This window comes from Eufriesea mexicana, unplaced genomic scaffold (assembly GCF_001483705.2).
Source record: "Eufriesea mexicana isolate 0111107269 unplaced genomic scaffold, ASM148370v2 scaffold1385, whole genome shotgun sequence".
NCBI lineage: Eukaryota > Metazoa > Arthropoda > Insecta > Hymenoptera > Apidae > Eufriesea > Eufriesea mexicana.
In genome coordinates this window covers 44,445-61,323 of record NW_016909584.1, presented here as the reverse complement: position 1 = coordinate 61,323, position 16,879 = coordinate 44,445, and the positions used below count along the sequence as shown (strand labels likewise).

General features: G+C 52.0%; 1 protein-coding gene across 7 annotated transcripts in view; it reads right to left on the bottom strand.

Annotated features, from left to right (window-relative positions):
- Positions 1–9,156, bottom strand: part of Rbp6 (RNA-binding protein 6) — an 805,438-nt gene extending 796,282 nt beyond the window's left edge. For 2 of the 7 annotated variants that reach the window (XM_017901075.1, XM_017901080.1), the window contains exons 1-2: positions 7,796–8,571; positions 4,873–4,913 (exon numbers count right to left, since the gene is read on the bottom strand). In XM_017901075.1, the coding sequence (XP_017756564.1) occupies positions 4,873–4,913; positions 7,796–7,860 (106 nt within the window). In that variant the 5' untranslated portion in view covers positions 7,861–8,571. Of the gene's footprint in view, positions 1–4,872; positions 4,914–7,795; positions 8,577–9,084 lie in introns of those variants that run through there. The other 5 variants (XM_017901077.1, XM_017901076.1, XM_017901084.1 and 2 more) reach the window with 5 other exon arrangements.
- Between the last annotated feature and the right edge of the window lie 7,723 nt (positions 9,157–16,879).

Here is a 16,879-nt window from a genome sequence, read left to right as displayed (position 1 = left end):
CGTTGCGCTTCGAATCGTCGCGCCGCGACGCATCGCGAGGTCTTCCGTGCACGACCGCCTCGACGCGACGTGGACACGGAAAGAACAACCACCGCTCCTCCCCTCTGCCCTGCCGTTTCTTTTTTCCGCAACGACGAGCCAGCTAGCTACCTAGCTAGCTAGCTAGCTAGCTAGCAAGCTGGCTGACTGGCTGGCCCGACTCGGCAACGGGAAAACGCTTTTTCAGTGGGAATGGTGAGCGAGAGAAAGAGAGTGGAAGCGGGACGCAATAATACCGGAGTATATCTGATACATACTAATAGTTCATGCGGCACTGCTGCGGCTGCGATATTTAATGGAATTTATCGCGAGCTATCTCGGGTCTTTGTGTACGGCCTACAGGCTGTTGCACGAGTAGACGAGCCGAGTTTGGGAACGCGTTATACGGAATAGAGGAGACATCGGATATTCCTGAATCACGCCTTCGGAATCTCGTTGCATTTCTGCTTAACGAAGATACTATTTATAAGCCTACACTTGTCGGGCATCGCAGGATGGAAGCACTTTCGGACCCGCGTTTACGTAACCCTTCTTCATCCTCTAGTCCAGCGGTGTCGAACACGCGGCTCACGAGACCTCGGAATGCGGAATATTTCCACGAAATCGAGCTAGCCGGCCGATACGACGATACTCGTTAACGTAAATGAAGCTGTAATAAAAGTACCGGTGGAAAGGGGGCAAAGAACTGCCTCGACCCGACCCAATCATTTTCCGCGAATACAATTATTTCAGATATACTGTTTCAGAGGTAACTGGTTCCATGGCCGCGAACCGCGATAAACCGTAGAAGCAACACACCGCGGCGCTCGTGCACGCTTTCCCACGGTTACCGCGCGGCGCGCACCGCATCTTTGTACCTATGAACTTTTGCGGAACACAGCGGCGCAAAACACGGTTTACGACGGTGCGCCGTGCAACGGCCGGACGACTGCTCCGCTTTTTCTCTGCCTCGGCCACGCTTTCTCGCAGCGACGCCGATGAAAGGAAGGCTGAACCGGTGGAAATGGAGCGCGAGCGTGCCATCGATCGATCATTCTTCCGACGATAATTCGCCGGCGAATTCTTCTCTTCGGCCATCTCGCTTTCTACCCCGCTTCTCTCTCTCTCCCTCTCTCTCTCTCTCGCTCTCTGGCCGCGTAAATTTAATCTACGACCAGAGAGAGACCGATGACCTTAATGAGAAAATGGACACACGCGTGGCGAAGCGACTCTTCTTGGACGTTGGCCGCTTCTTTTCATTTTTCATCGCGCGGAATCGACTGGCGGGAAAGGCTGTCCGAGAGCGAGCGCGGGAAGAGCGATGGAGAGGACGCGAAGAGATGCTGCCGCGCGACCTTACGTAACGACGGCAAATAACGCTAATGAGCCTGCTCCGCCTTCGCTCCTTTTATTCTTTTTTTTCTTTTTCCAGGGATACCGACCCGCCCCTTGCCGCGCCGCGCTCCTCGCTGGCGCGCCGTTGCGAAAACTATTTCAGCGGCGCGTAATTGAGAAAAAGCGAAACCGCGTCTCGTTTGCCGAAATACTAGCCACGTGGACGAGGCATTGTGCCGGCGAGATTATGCAACGAGAATTTGCCCGGCCAGTACGTACGTTACCACGGTATGTTAATGATCGGAAAAATTAGCAAATATAAGAGCCGCGTGCCTTTATCGCGTATTAGATAAAGAAACAGTAGTCGCGGCTAATAAGCGTACGTGGCGGAGGAGGTATTAAAAACACGCTTTTGAATTAATTTTATCGTTTTTCGAGCGTTTATCGAGCGGACTTTGCTCGCGTTTCTTCCACACGCTGGTAATTGGATAATACAGTCAATTGCTTTAATCGTCTAGCTACCGGTACAGCGAGTTTTCACTTTCTGTTCATGAATAAGATATTAATATTTCCTTTTACAACCTAGCTTCACACGCGTAACGAGTACGTACGTAGTTTCCAACGTCATTTATCGAGCCGAAAACTCCGATTCTCCGTTCGTTTGCGAAGCTGCTCGAAATGATTCCGTACACGGTGGTCGGGGAATATATCGCGAATGGAGAAACGCGGACATCGGAAAATACCTTATCGCGAGCTCGATTCGAGATTAGATATCGCGGAAACGCCATCGCGAGACACGTAAAACGCGCGTTCCCGTCACGAAAACGCGGCGGAAGTAACGGCGAATTTCCGAGTAGCCTGGTTCGTTTCGCGATATAACGCTGGTCGTGACCGCGTGACGCGATTACGCTAATTCGACTCGCGCGAGAACGTCTTTGTTCGCTCGTTTAATGCACCGCTCCAAGCTTTTCCTTCCAGGCTGGCGCGCCATTTCTTTCCCCCGCAGGTGGTCGCGCGAAGCTGCTGAGTTAACGTCGAATTCGCGGGAAATCGCGCGATCTTCACCGTTCCCGGTGAGTTCGTCGCGAAAGTGTCCAAAGGCACGATAGTAAAAGAAAAAAGAAAAAAGGAGAAGAAAACGGGATGAAACAAAAAGAAAAACGTCGAATTTCTTTTAACTGCGTTTGAAAGGTTAATTAAATGTCACGTAATTTAACATGCATTTTTCCCGCAAATTCCGCACGGTAATGGACGAACATTCTTTCGTGTAATTGAATAATTCAGCAAAGAGAGAGAGGAAAGAGAGAGAGAGAGAGAGAGAGAGAGAGAGAGAGAGAGAGAGCGCGCGAGAGAGAAAGATCCTTTAATTGGAGCCGACCGGGGGAAAAACCGTGTAGACCGGCGTAACGTTGCATCGCTAATTATGTCACGAACCTATCCGACTGTAATCAGATATAATTGCTACACGATCGTCGAAGAATTTAATTCCTAGTCTCATTGTGTTATAGAATATCGCGTCCCGTAACTCCACCGGCGATTATCCCTTTGAAATTATTACGCGATTAAAACGAATGTCCGTTCGATTGGTCCGGAAAAAGAAGAGAGAAAAGTCGACACGTTCCGCGCCGAACGGAAAATCCGTGGCGAAAAATTTTTCTTACGACCAGACCCCTGTATCCGTGTTCCGAGAGAAACAATTTTATTCCACCTATTCTATTCTGCGACGCTTATCGGCTCGTTTCCTCCATCGTCGTCGATGTAAACGTTCGCTTTCTCGGTCTGAGAGCCAAAAGGACGCAAAAGTACGCGAAAGGACGCGAGAGAACGAAATTTCACCGACGGCTACACGTAACGAATGATCAAACCGTTGCGACACGCGAGGGAGAACGTGTCGCGTGGTCCGCTACTGCGCCGTTGGGCCGGCGATTTCTCAAAATGGCGCGCCGCGCACGCCACGCGCTATCAATTATTCTCCTGCATCTTATCGCGCGGTCCATGCGAGCACGCTCCGCGAAGGGCCATTTCTTTCGCCGCCAGTCGAAAGACGAGCGTGACGACTCGTGGCCGTTTGGTCGCCGCGCGATTATCGTTCCGCGTTCCACAGCCTCTCGTCTGGCAATTTTTTTTCCTCGCTCGCCCTCCGTCTCTTTCACTCTTACGCCCGACCGGCACGAGTCTCTTAACGAAGATAAAAGGACTGCTAACTCGAACACTCGAACACGCGAGCGAGCGGCCGAGCGAGGCTCGTCAAAAGGAACGCCTCGAATTTGCACGTGCTCCTCGTCATTACCTCATCGACCACGCACACGCTCCCTTCGTTCCTATAAAGCAGCTCCTTTTCGCACGAAAGGGCCACTTCTTCGCTCGTCCTGAATATTTTATCGTGATTTTCGGAATAACCGTCTTCTTTTTATTTTTTATTTTTTTTTTTTATTTTTTTCTCTCTTTCGAATTACTCTCCCCACCCTTTAATTCCAGCGTGATAAATATGGTAATTCCACGACGATGTACGTCGTCGTGAAAAATTGGCCACTTTGAGATACGCCACCGTTTATGATTTTAATGGCCGTCTTATATACGTATATGTCGAAACTATGCTTCGTCGGACAAGACGAGCCTGCATCCGTCTTTATTCGTCGAGTGTTATTCGTCGAGCGCTAATACCGACGTTCGATCTGTACCATCGATCGAGCGCTCCTTTGTCTTTTTCGACTCGTCGTATGGTTCAGCGCCCCGCTATAGAACACCGAATTTATCGACGCGTATAATCGATCGAATTATACGTAATATATAATACGATATATCACGAAAAGCGGTTTAATAGTCATTTATCTAAATTTCTCGCGTAATTATACACGAGGGACGAGTGAAACTTGATCGTATATCGTATAATAATAACGGTAATCGCGTTATTAGAAGCAATGATATAGCTGCGTCAAATTATATATATTTCGCGTAGAAAAGGCAATCATGGCGTCCATACAACGAAGCGACCGTTACGAATAAGACACGACATATGGCGGATCTTTCTGGAATACGGAATCAGAAACGACTAACCTGTGTATCGAAAGAGTCGTATAAGGGTCGATTGCGAGGACGTTATCCGTATCTTGGCCACTCGTATATCCGAATTTGAGATGGAAAGCGTAGCATATGAATAATGATAGCATAATAGATCGAGCCCCGGAATCCATGGCCATGCGTCTACCTTCCCACGCCTACGTTACGAACCACGCGAAATGTGCACCACACGTGAGTAACCGATATCTCATTGGCACGATATCACTGCTGAACAACTCCAAAGCATCAGGCACAACACAAAACAAACCAACTCCACAAATTAACTGCACAAAAGAAACCGTATACGCGACGACGATCGGACAACGGTTCGCGATTGTAAAGATGCCGAATCTAACTGTCGGATGCGCGCGCATATGCGTTCGGATTGTACGATAGAGCGGGCGATCGCGTGATTCGAAATCGACGATTCTTTTTTAAACAATGATATTGACCACGTACCTGGACTGGTCTGCCATGAGAGACCACCGATGAACATTTTCCTAGAAAAAGAAAGATGAATCCATCAGCATCGGGTTGCGTCTTCGGCAGATGAAGAAGGACGACAGGGGGAGACTGCCGACAGAGGGTAACTTCCGGTATCGTGACCCCCTGCGCAGTCTCCGTTTGTCGACGGCAGGTGTCACCACACATCAACCAACAACTGAACAATTCACGGATTTTTATTACATTTTCCATCGATAAAACCTCGTTAAAACACGTCGTTCGATTTCCGAGACGTCGCATTCGTTTAGAACAGAAACCAAACGATTCACGCGCGGAACACAACAAACACGTGTTCTCCTCGTACCTGGGCGCCTTCTTTATCCGATATCAATGATATCTGTCGATCCTAACGGTTTCGATAACGCGGACGAATCGATCCAAGATCAGCGTTACGATCCGTTCGATTGACTTGAAAGTTGCGAAGAAGATAACGAGCACAATACGAAAACGACTTTTGTCGTCGGTTTACGACATCCCCGTAGTTTAATAAAATCGTTGTACAGCGAAATAAAACGTCTCTTCCCCTTATCCGAGCAATGAATCAGACCTAGATTTACGTGGCTGTATCGGAACGTACTTATTAACCGGTTTACGAGAAATACTATCGTCATCGGTATCGTAAAAACGTTTATACACCGGCTTTGACTCGCATTCGGGTTCGCAAGGGCACGGTAAGCGCGTGGTCGTAGTGTAAATATATTCTAGATACCGACTCGTTTAAATATGCCGCGTTTGACTCGGAGCAAGAGCTCCTTCGCGACGCATAGAAAGATTGCTCGATTATTATGCAAATAACGAATAGCGCTAGAGCTATTTTATTTTACGTTAACATTTGCTACTCGAATAACATTTGCTACTGGAATATCAAGGAATAAACGGCGCTTCCGCGATAACGAGACCGACGAGAGGTGTCGTTACTCGTTCGACGGTTGTTCTAGTCACGGTTACACAGCTTCAACCGATCTCCGCTACCGATCATCGAGACGTGTTTTCGTTCGAAACGATCATGCAACTTGTACGATATATCGGGCAATGACAAATAAATGATTCGTAATAATGTCTCGTAACGCTTGCGTCGTGCGTAAACATTACCTTCCCGGTAATTATGTTCTCGTCAATGGACGTGTAAACGACGGATAATAATCGCAACGCGAACCTATAATTTAACGCGTTGTTCAAAATAGTCCGCGGTGGGTGATCCATCGACGTGGATATAGGTTTTACCTATTAATCGACTGACACGGGTCGACGAGGAAACGCGTGCAACTTTTATCATCTATACTTTCGCATTTATTTTATTCCCGTTTTATTTATTACTTTTTCTTTTTCCGCTAGGTTTCGAAAGAAGGTCATAACGCGAGCGGCATAGTACGCGGGCATTACTGGAAAGCAAAGATTATCGCGGTGGACGGTATATCCACGAAGATAACACTCTCGCGTTGTAGACGTAATCACGTGGTGGCGCATTTGAACATCGATTTTCCGTGGCACGATATAACTTATTCCCCTCACCCACGCATTCCTCCCTCTTTGTCCTCACCCTCCGTCCCCCCTGCAACCCCTCTTCGATTCTCTCTTTAGGTCTTCGTGATACGAAGAACTGGAGTAGGCTACTGCACTATACCCCATTGATAGGTTCAGGAGAATTAATAGGACAAACCATTGACCATATGTCGACGGAATCGATCGCGGGAGATACACCGGTGCGATGTTACCAACCCGTCTAACTTTCCACTGGAATCGCTAAACTTTGTCACCCCCGTGAAACCGTTTCAACGTTCCGCGTGCTCGTTTCTCGACATACGGTACTTATATAGACACACACGCACGCGATTACGTCCGTAAAAAACAAAACGTCTCGAGTGGTAGTTCGAACCGGTAACTGATAAACGACACGGGATTCCCCTCTGTTTTTACTCACGAGTCACGTGGTGAACGCGAGACACCGTGGCTCGAGAGCCGGAAAACTTTCACCACCACGTGACACACGTATTATTTACCCCTTCGGAGCACTGATTCGTCGCGTTTCTCTCGTCGTCCCTTCGAAGTGTACAGCCGACGAGTACAGTTGACGATTATAGTCGACGAGTATAGTAATCCGTGACTGGCGCTCGTGATAGCGAAATATAGGTTCGGAAAAGGATCGTTGGCGGCAAACTCAAAGGCGTTCTTTCCCTCTGTGCCTCACCCCTTTCTTCACGACCCCTGCTGCTCTTCCTTCCCATTCATCTAACCTTTCCCCTTCGTCTCCCTCCATTCCTTTCATCGAGTTCGAGGGGGTGCTGAACACGCTGAAAGAAGGCGCCACCGGTCCGAGGAGAGCGCCGTGGCACGCATATTCACGCGCCCGGCAAACATAAACACTATACACGTTCGACGAATCGGTGTACGCGCATCGTGGCCACGACCATCAGCGAGAACGATGACCACGACGGTAACGAGCACCACGACAAGGTCGATCACGACGTCAGGGATGAATTACGAACGATAACGACGACGACAGCGACGACGACGACGACGACGACGACGACGACGACGACGACGACGACGACGACGACGACGACGACGACGACGACGATGATGACAACGAAACGAAGCGAGGCGCGAACGGTAAACACGAGGATGTTCCGTGGACGAACGGCAAACGATCCCTATCGGAACCGTATAAGAAGCATCAACATAACAAACACTCGCGCGGAGTAGGGCAACGGAAACACAAGGTAACACGGCGCGCGTTAACCGTCCGGCTGCGCGCGAACACACTTTTAAACAGTCTTTACTGGTCGTTCTTTCGCTCCGTTTTCACGGAGCTCGATCTCGTTGGTGGTGGATGTAGTGGAGGTCTGTTTTGGGATCAGGATATCCTGGTTTCTCGTACCCTGGATCGTTTGGCACCTCGGCTGGCGAACCGCTCGTAACGATTTCCTGGTTCTGGGGCTCCATAGCAACGCCCTGGGTACGGCTTGTCGTTATGACAACGCTCTCGCGTGTCTGGGATTGCAGTGGCTATGGTAACACGCGAATGAGTGGCAATGGCAGCCGGTCTCGCCGATAGCCGCCTCGCACGTTTCTCGCTCTCGCGCCTTTGACCACGTCGTCAGCTGAACGGTGGCTGCTGCTGCTGCTGTTGCTGCCGCTGCTGCTGCTCTGTGTTTGGCCTGTCAGTGGCAAAACAGCGACTCGTCTCGACTCGATCCTTCGCGTGTCAACGCTTCCGATGTCACGGCACGACACGCACTTTCACGCGACTTCTCCCCACGGCTTCTACCCTCTCGTTAATCCTCGTCCCTCGGTTATTATGTTTACTCGCGCCTCTTTAACCTTCGCGCTCGCTCCTTCTCCTCTGTGTTGTTCACCTGTCTCTCTCTGTTCCCCTGGTCGGCCGAGTGCGCGGTGATCGTCGTTTTCGGAGAGTGCGCGAGGCTTTTACTGGCTCGTCGCACGATATATTACGAAACGACAGGACGGTGAGACCTTGGACGAAACGTACACGCGGTACGTTTCACCGTTCGCACTTTGTTTTCCTTTTGTTTTTCTTTTTTCGTTGCAACTATGCGTCGACGTGATGTCCGCACTGGCCGCGTCGAGCCGGATCACCACGACGACCACGACGACGACGACGGCGGCGGCGGCGGCGGCGGCGGCGACGACAACGACGACGACAACGACGACCACCACCACCACCACGGCAACGAGGATGACAACGACGACCACGATAGCAGCGAAGGCAGCAGCGACGGTGGCGACGACGACGACGACGACGACGTGGACGTAGACGTGGACGACGGTTACGACGACGACGACGACGACGACGACGACGACGACGACGACGACGGCTGCGGCGGCGGCGACGGCGGCGGCGGCGGCGGCGACGGCGACGACGACGACGACGAAGACAGCGTCGAAAACGATGACGACAACGACGGGAACGAGGAGTACGGTTCACGAAGACGAAAAAACAGGCTGTCGACCTCTCGTTTCACCCTTTTTCTCACACAGTCGGCTTCTCGCTGTTTCTCGTTCTTCTTCCCGTTTTTTTTTTTTTTCTTCTTTCACTTTCTCTCCCTCTCGTTCTCTCTTTCTTTCTCTCTCTCTCTCTCTCCTCTTTCTCTCCACACTCTCCCCTACTACTGACTACTAAAAACTAAGGAGAAGGTGAGAGGTTACGTGGCTGCGCGGTACGGCGACTACTGATGACGGGCGGCGGCCGGTACTCGGACGTGCGACGCGCTCTGCGAGAGGTTCGACGTGACACTGCGCTCTCGGGGCGCGGGGCGGGGGGAAGGGGCGCCGCGGGGGAGAGGGGCGGACTAAACGGCGGGGAAGAGAGACGGCGGCGGCGGCGGCGACAGCGTCGGCGGCGGTAGCGAGGCGTACAATGCCTCTCTCTCCACCGTACCGCTTCTCTGTACTCTCTCTCTCCCTCTCCCCCTAGTCCTGTCTCTCTCCCACCCCTTCTTTTCCTCTCTCTTCTCATTCGCCGGTCGGGGGTGGGGGACAATTCGCGCTTGCGCCGTCCCTGCCCGCCGGGCCAACCAAAGCGGGGAGGGGAAGATCGCGACCGCGTACCCGCCTCCGACCGCGGTCTGCTCGCCTGCTCGCCTGTTCGCCCGTTCGCTCGCTCGCTCGCTCGCTTCTCGCGCTCGCTTCTCGCCTCGAAAAAGTCCGACCACTCGCTCGCCTGCACTACTTGCTCGACTTTCCTCGCCTTCTTCTCGCGCGGCCCTAACCTCTTCCTCTTCGCCCGACGCCGCGCACCGACCGCGCGAGTTTCCTCTCGACGAACAGCGTGGCGAGCAGCGTGTGCCGCCTGGTCGGCCGAGTCAACCAGCCAGTGGACGAGACCGTGTGCCAATAACGTGGAAACCACAGTTACGAATTTTCTTCCGCCGATACACGCGTCGGCGATTTTCACGCGCGTAATTCTCGCGTATCACAGACACGCGTCGTTCCCGCTTAAACGCTTCACCCTTTATTCCATTGCGCTCTTTCGGCCACGGTGTTCGACCAGTCGTCGTTCGAGTCGCGATTTTTCCGCTTCGGCCGCGATTCGCGCGATACATCCTCGCTCGAGCCGTTCGAGACGTCGCCACTGTTTACGTTCGTCACGTCGATGGCCGCGTGGTTCGTTGCGTCCGTGGCTATCGCGTTTTCGCGCTAAGGCCTGCTCAGATCACTCCGAGTGCCGGAACAGTCACCTCTTAGCCCTCGTGCTGCTCTGTGCCGCGTTAATTCATGCTCGGCGCTGAGATCTCGCCCGATTCGACTGATCCGTTTAACTAGCTGGAACCTGAAAGGCAGCCGGGATAAACGATGTCGCGGTTTCGCGGTGTAGCTTACAGCAACGTTACGATGGTCGAGCGAATGGAAAATTTCCCTCGCGAAACTCGCGGCGATTCGAAGAGGAATATTCGATTCGCTGATTTACGAGCATCGCGGAGAGCATAACGAGTGAACTCTTTCTGACCCAGATTCCCCTTTGTTTCTGCCCAACTGCTTTAATATTAAAAGTGCCGGCAACGAGTGCGCCAAGGTAGTTTTTTTTTTTTTCTTCTTTCACTTTCTCTCCCTCTCGTTCTCTCTTTCTTTCTCTCTCTCTCTCTCTCCTCTTTCTCTCCACACTCTCCCCTACTACTGACTACTAAAAACTAAGGAGAAGGTGAGAGGTTACGTGGCTGCGCGGTACGGCGACTACTGATGACGGGCGGCGGCCGGTACTCGGACGTGCGACGCGCTCTGCGAGAGGTTCGACGTGACACTGCGCTCTCGGGGCGCGGGGCGGGGGGAAGGGGCGCCGCGGGGGAGAGGGGCGGACTAAACGGCGGGGAAGAGAGACGGCGGCGGCGGCGGCGACAGCGTCGGCGGCGGTAGCGAGGCGTACAATGCCTCTCTCTCCACCGTACCGCTTCTCTGTACTCTCTCTCTCCCTCTCCCCCTAGTCCTGTCTCTCTCCCACCCCTTCTTTTCCTCTCTCTTCTCATTCGCCGGTCGGGGGTGGGGGACAATTCGCGCTTGCGCCGTCCCTGCCCGCCGGGCCAACCAAAGCGGGGAGGGGAAGATCGCGACCGCGTACCCGCCTCCGACCGCGGTCTGCTCGCCTGCTCGCCTGTTCGCCCGTTCGCTCGCTCGCTCGCTCGCTTCTCGCGCTCGCTTCTCGCCTCGAAAAAGTCCGACCACTCGCTCGCCTGCACTACTTGCTCGACTTTCCTCGCCTTCTTCTCGCGCGGCCCTAACCTCTTCCTCTTCGCCCGACGCCGCGCACCGACCGCGCGAGTTTCCTCTCGACGAACAGCGTGGCGAGCAGCGTGTGCCGCCTGGTCGGCCGAGTCAACCAGCCAGTGGACGAGACCGTGTGCCAATAACGTGGAAACCACAGTTACGAATTTTCTTCCGCCGATACACGCGTCGGCGATTTTCACGCGCGTAATTCTCGCGTATCACAGACACGCGTCGTTCCCGCTTAAACGCTTCACCCTTTATTCCATTGCGCTCTTTCGGCCACGGTGTTCGACCAGTCGTCGTTCGAGTCGCGATTTTTCCGCTTCGGCCGCGATTCGCGCGATACATCCTCGCTCGAGCCGTTCGAGACGTCGCCACTGTTTACGTTCGTCACGTCGATGGCCGCGTGGTTCGTTGCGTCCGTGGCTATCGCGTTTTCGCGCTAAGGCCTGCTCAGATCACTCCGAGTGCCGGAACAGTCACCTCTTAGCCCTCGTGCTGCTCTGTGCCGCGTTAATTCATGCTCGGCGCTGAGATCTCGCCCGATTCGACTGATCCGTTTAACTAGCTGGAACCTGAAAGGCAGCCGGGATAAACGATGTCGCGGTTTCGCGGTGTAGCTTACAGCAACGTTACGATGGTCGAGCGAATGGAAAATTTCCCTCGCGAAACTCGCGGCGATTCGAAGAGGAATATTCGATTCGCTGATTTACGAGCATCGCGGAGAGCATAACGAGTGAACTCTTTCTGACCCAGATTCCCCTTTGTTTCTGCCCAACTGCTTTAATATTAAAAGTGCCGGCAACGAGTGCGCCAAGGTAGAAGGAGAACACCGAAAATTGAATAAGCGATCGTACTAGTGTCTCAAAGTTTCTCCGACTTGTAATTACATGGAGATTTCATAGAAACGAAATCGAGGCACACGGTGATATAAAAGGCTGCTCGAGAGTCACGGTGGCTTAAAAACTATGGTATATCGGCAGGAAGGTTAGAAGTGGAATTCCATTGGCGCCACTTTATATGCACTTCAAACTGGATGATACTTAAACCGTGATATAATATCGCGGTATCCTGCGAGCGATTAAATTTTTCTGCCTTTTCGTTCGTTTTTCCGCCGCCTGTAACAGTCGATACCTCTTTGTCGATACCATCTTTCCGAAACGTTATGCCATACCTCGTAACCGTGCGCTGTAAATAAATCTTGCATGCGAGTTCGTGAACAATGGGCCGCGGATCGGGTATAGTTTCTTTCCGCCGTTATTGTTTCCTTGCTTTTACCGCTTACAAGGTACGTACATAGTTTACAGTTATACGTTATAGAACCTCGCGTTAGAAAGTAATTCGCCGTGTACGCATAAATCGTGGCCAGAGAGGTTCGATCTTTCGATCTCGCGGGTGGCGAGTAGATAAGTAGCGAGTACGACCTGGTTAAACGACCGAGAAGCGAAACAAGGTACGGCTTAATTGCTCGATCGGGTAAAGTATCGGAAGGAAATCGGCCGAGACTTTTGTTAAGTTTCGTATCCGTCAACGTCGGGAAAATTGGATTAAAAGATGAGATCGGCGTGGATATTTAATACCGTTTCAGCGGAACGGGGGAAAAAAGTCGATAACCGGAAACGTGGCACGTCTTTTACGATAAAACGACTTGTCTTTGGTATCGGAGCACCTCCAAGTGGTCCCGTATTTCACGGAACAGCGAAGAAGATCCCACGACCTTTTCAGCGCAAGGACGCGCGAGCACTGCTTTCCTCGTCGCCATTACCGTTATTCCCGCAACCTAGAAAAACAGTAATGCGCTTTCGCGTGATTAAAAAATCAACAGTGATAAGCGCGTTACCGGCGAAACTGCTCGTTATCGATTTTCAAATGCCCGCCGCTGATATGCATACGTTCATTTCGTGTCGCTAATCGATCGAAGCTCGAAGACCTCGATTTAGGTAATTCTCTGCTCGATCTCGTAAAATCGCGAATAAAGGTTTCGTTTAATTTCGGAGTTACGTGGTGCGAGTTATTTAACTCGAACGATACCTAGCTACGTAGAAAAATATCGGAACCGACGAGGTGACGAAATTGCAATTAAAATTAAAACGAAAGTAATAATTCGTGTTCCTCTCGCGTTTAAATTCTCCATTTTTCCTCCCCGTTGCGATGTATTTGATTACCCATGTAAATTACAATACTGTCCACTTTGAAGCAAACGCAACTACTTAACGTTAACCCTGGTTCCCGTGTTTCGCGAACGCAACTCCGACGCTTTCAACTTACGCTGCATATTTCAGCAAGGGTACATCATCCAAAGTGTATAAAACGGAATAACGTTACACGAGCTTTGTGCAAGTAACGTACAACCATCCTCGTTGAAGCCCTCAGCAGCTCGGGGAACAAATATTTTGCCCGGAATCGCGTTACTGCCAATCTCGTCTTGGAATGGATGAAAAATTTGCGAGAAATTTCAAACAACCATCCGCGAAGAACTTCCTAATCATCGGGAAAAACGAAACGCGACCAATATTCTCCTGACCAACGTTCTCGATCCGCTCCATCGAATTAACCATCCATCTATCGATCATCGACGAGCACCAATCCCGGCGGTCTCTCCTCGCCGCTCGCCCTCAAATAGAAGTAATCAATTGCGATGGAAAACGGTTGGCGTAGGAGCCAACCGGCCGAATCGAATCAAATCGACATTCATGGGAGGTAAGAAACGATTCCCTCGGTCCGAATCTGTCGCAGTCACGCTCGTGCAGTTCTGATGACAGACCCAGAGGACCGTCGGGGACCTGCCAATCACTATCCAGGGATTTTGGTAGGTGGTCCTGCAGGCGAGGTTGCGGAGAGGCACGTAGCACCGGACGTTTCCTAGCCAAGCCAACAGCCGGGCTATCGTCGTTAGTTTACCCCTTAGGTCGAGTCCAGCGTCGGATCATGCGACCAGTGGCTGCAACGGATTTGCATAATTCGAGTGGGACTGTGCACGCACGCTGCGTGAACACGGTCGCGCTGCGTACTCCGGTGCCGTGTGCGCGGACGCGTATGCACGTATAAGCGTGGTCTGATCTTTCAAGGTCCACCCGGTAAGGCATCCGCGGGAAATTAGATTCTATCGTACTCTCTGACGGCGATGCGTACCTTGATTTATCGAGTTTCCACGACGCGGGGAGAAAACTTTTACGACGCCCGCCGGCGAGCGGAGTTGGAGCGACGCGCGGATCGCGAAACTTGCAGACAGGGATACGTTTCCGAACGGGAAGAACGGGGAGAAAATATCGCGTTACGGTTCCGTAATAAAGCGGGACAAGCGTGGCGCAGGAAGATCGAGGGATCGGCCGATTCTTCGTTTAAGATGGCCGGAACAATGGTGAACGGTCGGCATCCGTTCGGTGCAGACGTTAGTTTCGTAACGCGATGGTGGTTACGCGTTACGTAACGCGCGTAGTGTTACAGGGAACGTTCCGGGATGGGATAAAAATTCTACTATTCGCTACGAGGATTTGCCGTTCCGAGTGGAACGGTTTACGTAATGGAAAGATTCGCTCGCGTCGGTGAGAATAAGCGTAATTCGTTTAGCCGGAATGCGATCTACGCGGCGAGCAGCGACGTCCCGATTCCCCGAAGATTCTCATGCGAGATTCGCATTATGCAACGATTAATTAACGCGATATCGAAGTTTCGCTCTTTATTAATCGTCGAAACGCTGCTTTAAAATACGCCTACCGCCAAGACACCGTTAATTCTCCACTCGATCACGAGTCTACTTCGCTTTATCTACGCCTCGATCGCTTCCCGGCTACGAGCTCGAGGCTCGATAGCTGTTTTCCAGTTTCTCTAGCCAGCTGTAATCTTCGCAGCAGCTGATAGCGAGTTAGCTCGATTCAAAGGCCATCGATACGCAAACCCAGTGACCAATAAACGTGGCCGCTGCGCCAGTCAAGTGGATCATTTGGAGAGTCCTCTGGAACCAGGCGGAGAGTGGCGCGACCACGCGCGCGCTCCGTGAACGCGGAAAATATAACGAACGGAACGAGAGCGTGGTTTCCGGTGAAAGCTCGGTTCGTTTGACAGTACCCCGACGCCGGTTCCTCGCTTCGACGAGGAATCGACGCACGCGAGAAGGAAAGTGACGATAGGCAGAGAGAGCAGTGGCGAATTACCGAGGGGGAACAATTAGTTAATTGAGTTGATCGATGAATTTCGTTGGCGCGACGCGCGCGTTCCAATTCGACGTCTGATTGAGAGGTTCCATTCACCCTCTCTATGTACGCGCAAACTGGCTGGCCCGCGGCATTTCGCACCGAATAAAAGCCCTCGCCTCTACCCAAAAGGGGCAGGCGTGTGTGTATTTTAGTATTCCCCCGGACTGCAGGCGTTCGTGTTAATATGAAAATCAATGTCACGTGCTGTCCACCGAAATTTCGATAACGCCGGGCGTGCGGCCACCACGCGACTTTGCTTAGCGAATCTATCCCCGTTCTTGCTCTTATTATTTTTACCCCCTTTTCCCTCCCGTGATCGGTAATGGTAGATGTTTCGTCGGTCACCGAAACGGTTTACTCGCTCGCGATTCCCGTGCTCGATAAGCGCCGAAAATGAAATTGTTATATTACTCAAGCATGAAACAGTTATACACCTCGTCCAGATATTAACCCAGTTTCACCGGAAAAATGATCGTCGGTGTCGCGATGGAAGAATCAAGATACAGGTCCGACGTCGCTAACGACTTCCGTGCGTCGCCTATTCTTTCCTCTCTTGACACGCTTCGCGCTCCCCGTGCGCGAGTGACACGCGTCGAGCCGTGGCTAAATGGGACGACAAACGACTGCTGATTCCGATCCAGCGAGGAGGCAATACCGTTTCCGTCTCCGCTCTTTATCTACTTGATAAAACGTTCGTGAAGCGATAAGCAGATTTCGAGATTTCGTCGGTGGATCTCGTAACAAAAACGGATGCGAGCCGAACGACTGCGAACGAGCCGGATAAACACGCGTTATCGGACGGCCGGATCCGAAAAGTGTTCCCATTCGATTCGTCCGTATCCGTGGAACCAGGTACAAGGGATTACAGAAATCCCGACCGCTTCGTCTCGGCGCGGGGCTACCGAATTTGAATAGTCGATTCGGTAAATCTCATATTCAAACTCGGATAGTTTCTATTAGTACCCTGATCACCTCCGCCCCGCTCCATTCCACGCCGGCTTCATCGTGCTCACGCTCCGCGTAGACGAAGATAAATTTGACGATGAAATTACGGAAGGTCGTTGAAGAGGATCGATCGTGTCGGGCCGAGGGCACACGGTGCACACGCGAGCACGTCGAGGCCCCTATGGCCGGCACGTCCGGTTAATCCAGTTTTAAAATGCGCTGCAGACACACTAATAAGTTGAAACCAGTCAATTAGCGCGCTCACGCCGGCCGTCCTAAGCAAACACTGGCAGGTGTTTGAACGACGTAGACGGGAATGCGGATCGCGTCGATGCCGGCGCGCGCTCGAGGGGCGAGAAACGGGGCTTTCGTCGAATGGGTGCTAGGCACCGGCCTGGGTGCCCTCGTCGACAAAGAATCCCAGATGGTGGTGACCGTGGAAAGGGGCAGGCCAAAGAGTTAAGGTCAGGGATCAGTGTCTTATCGCAAAGGGTGCCAAACGGAACGCACCGAGAGAACTCGTTCGTACGATGAAACGCGTGGCTCGGGAACGCTCGAGATTTAGCCCCGTCGTTGAAATTGGCCAACATTTCTACGTCCTC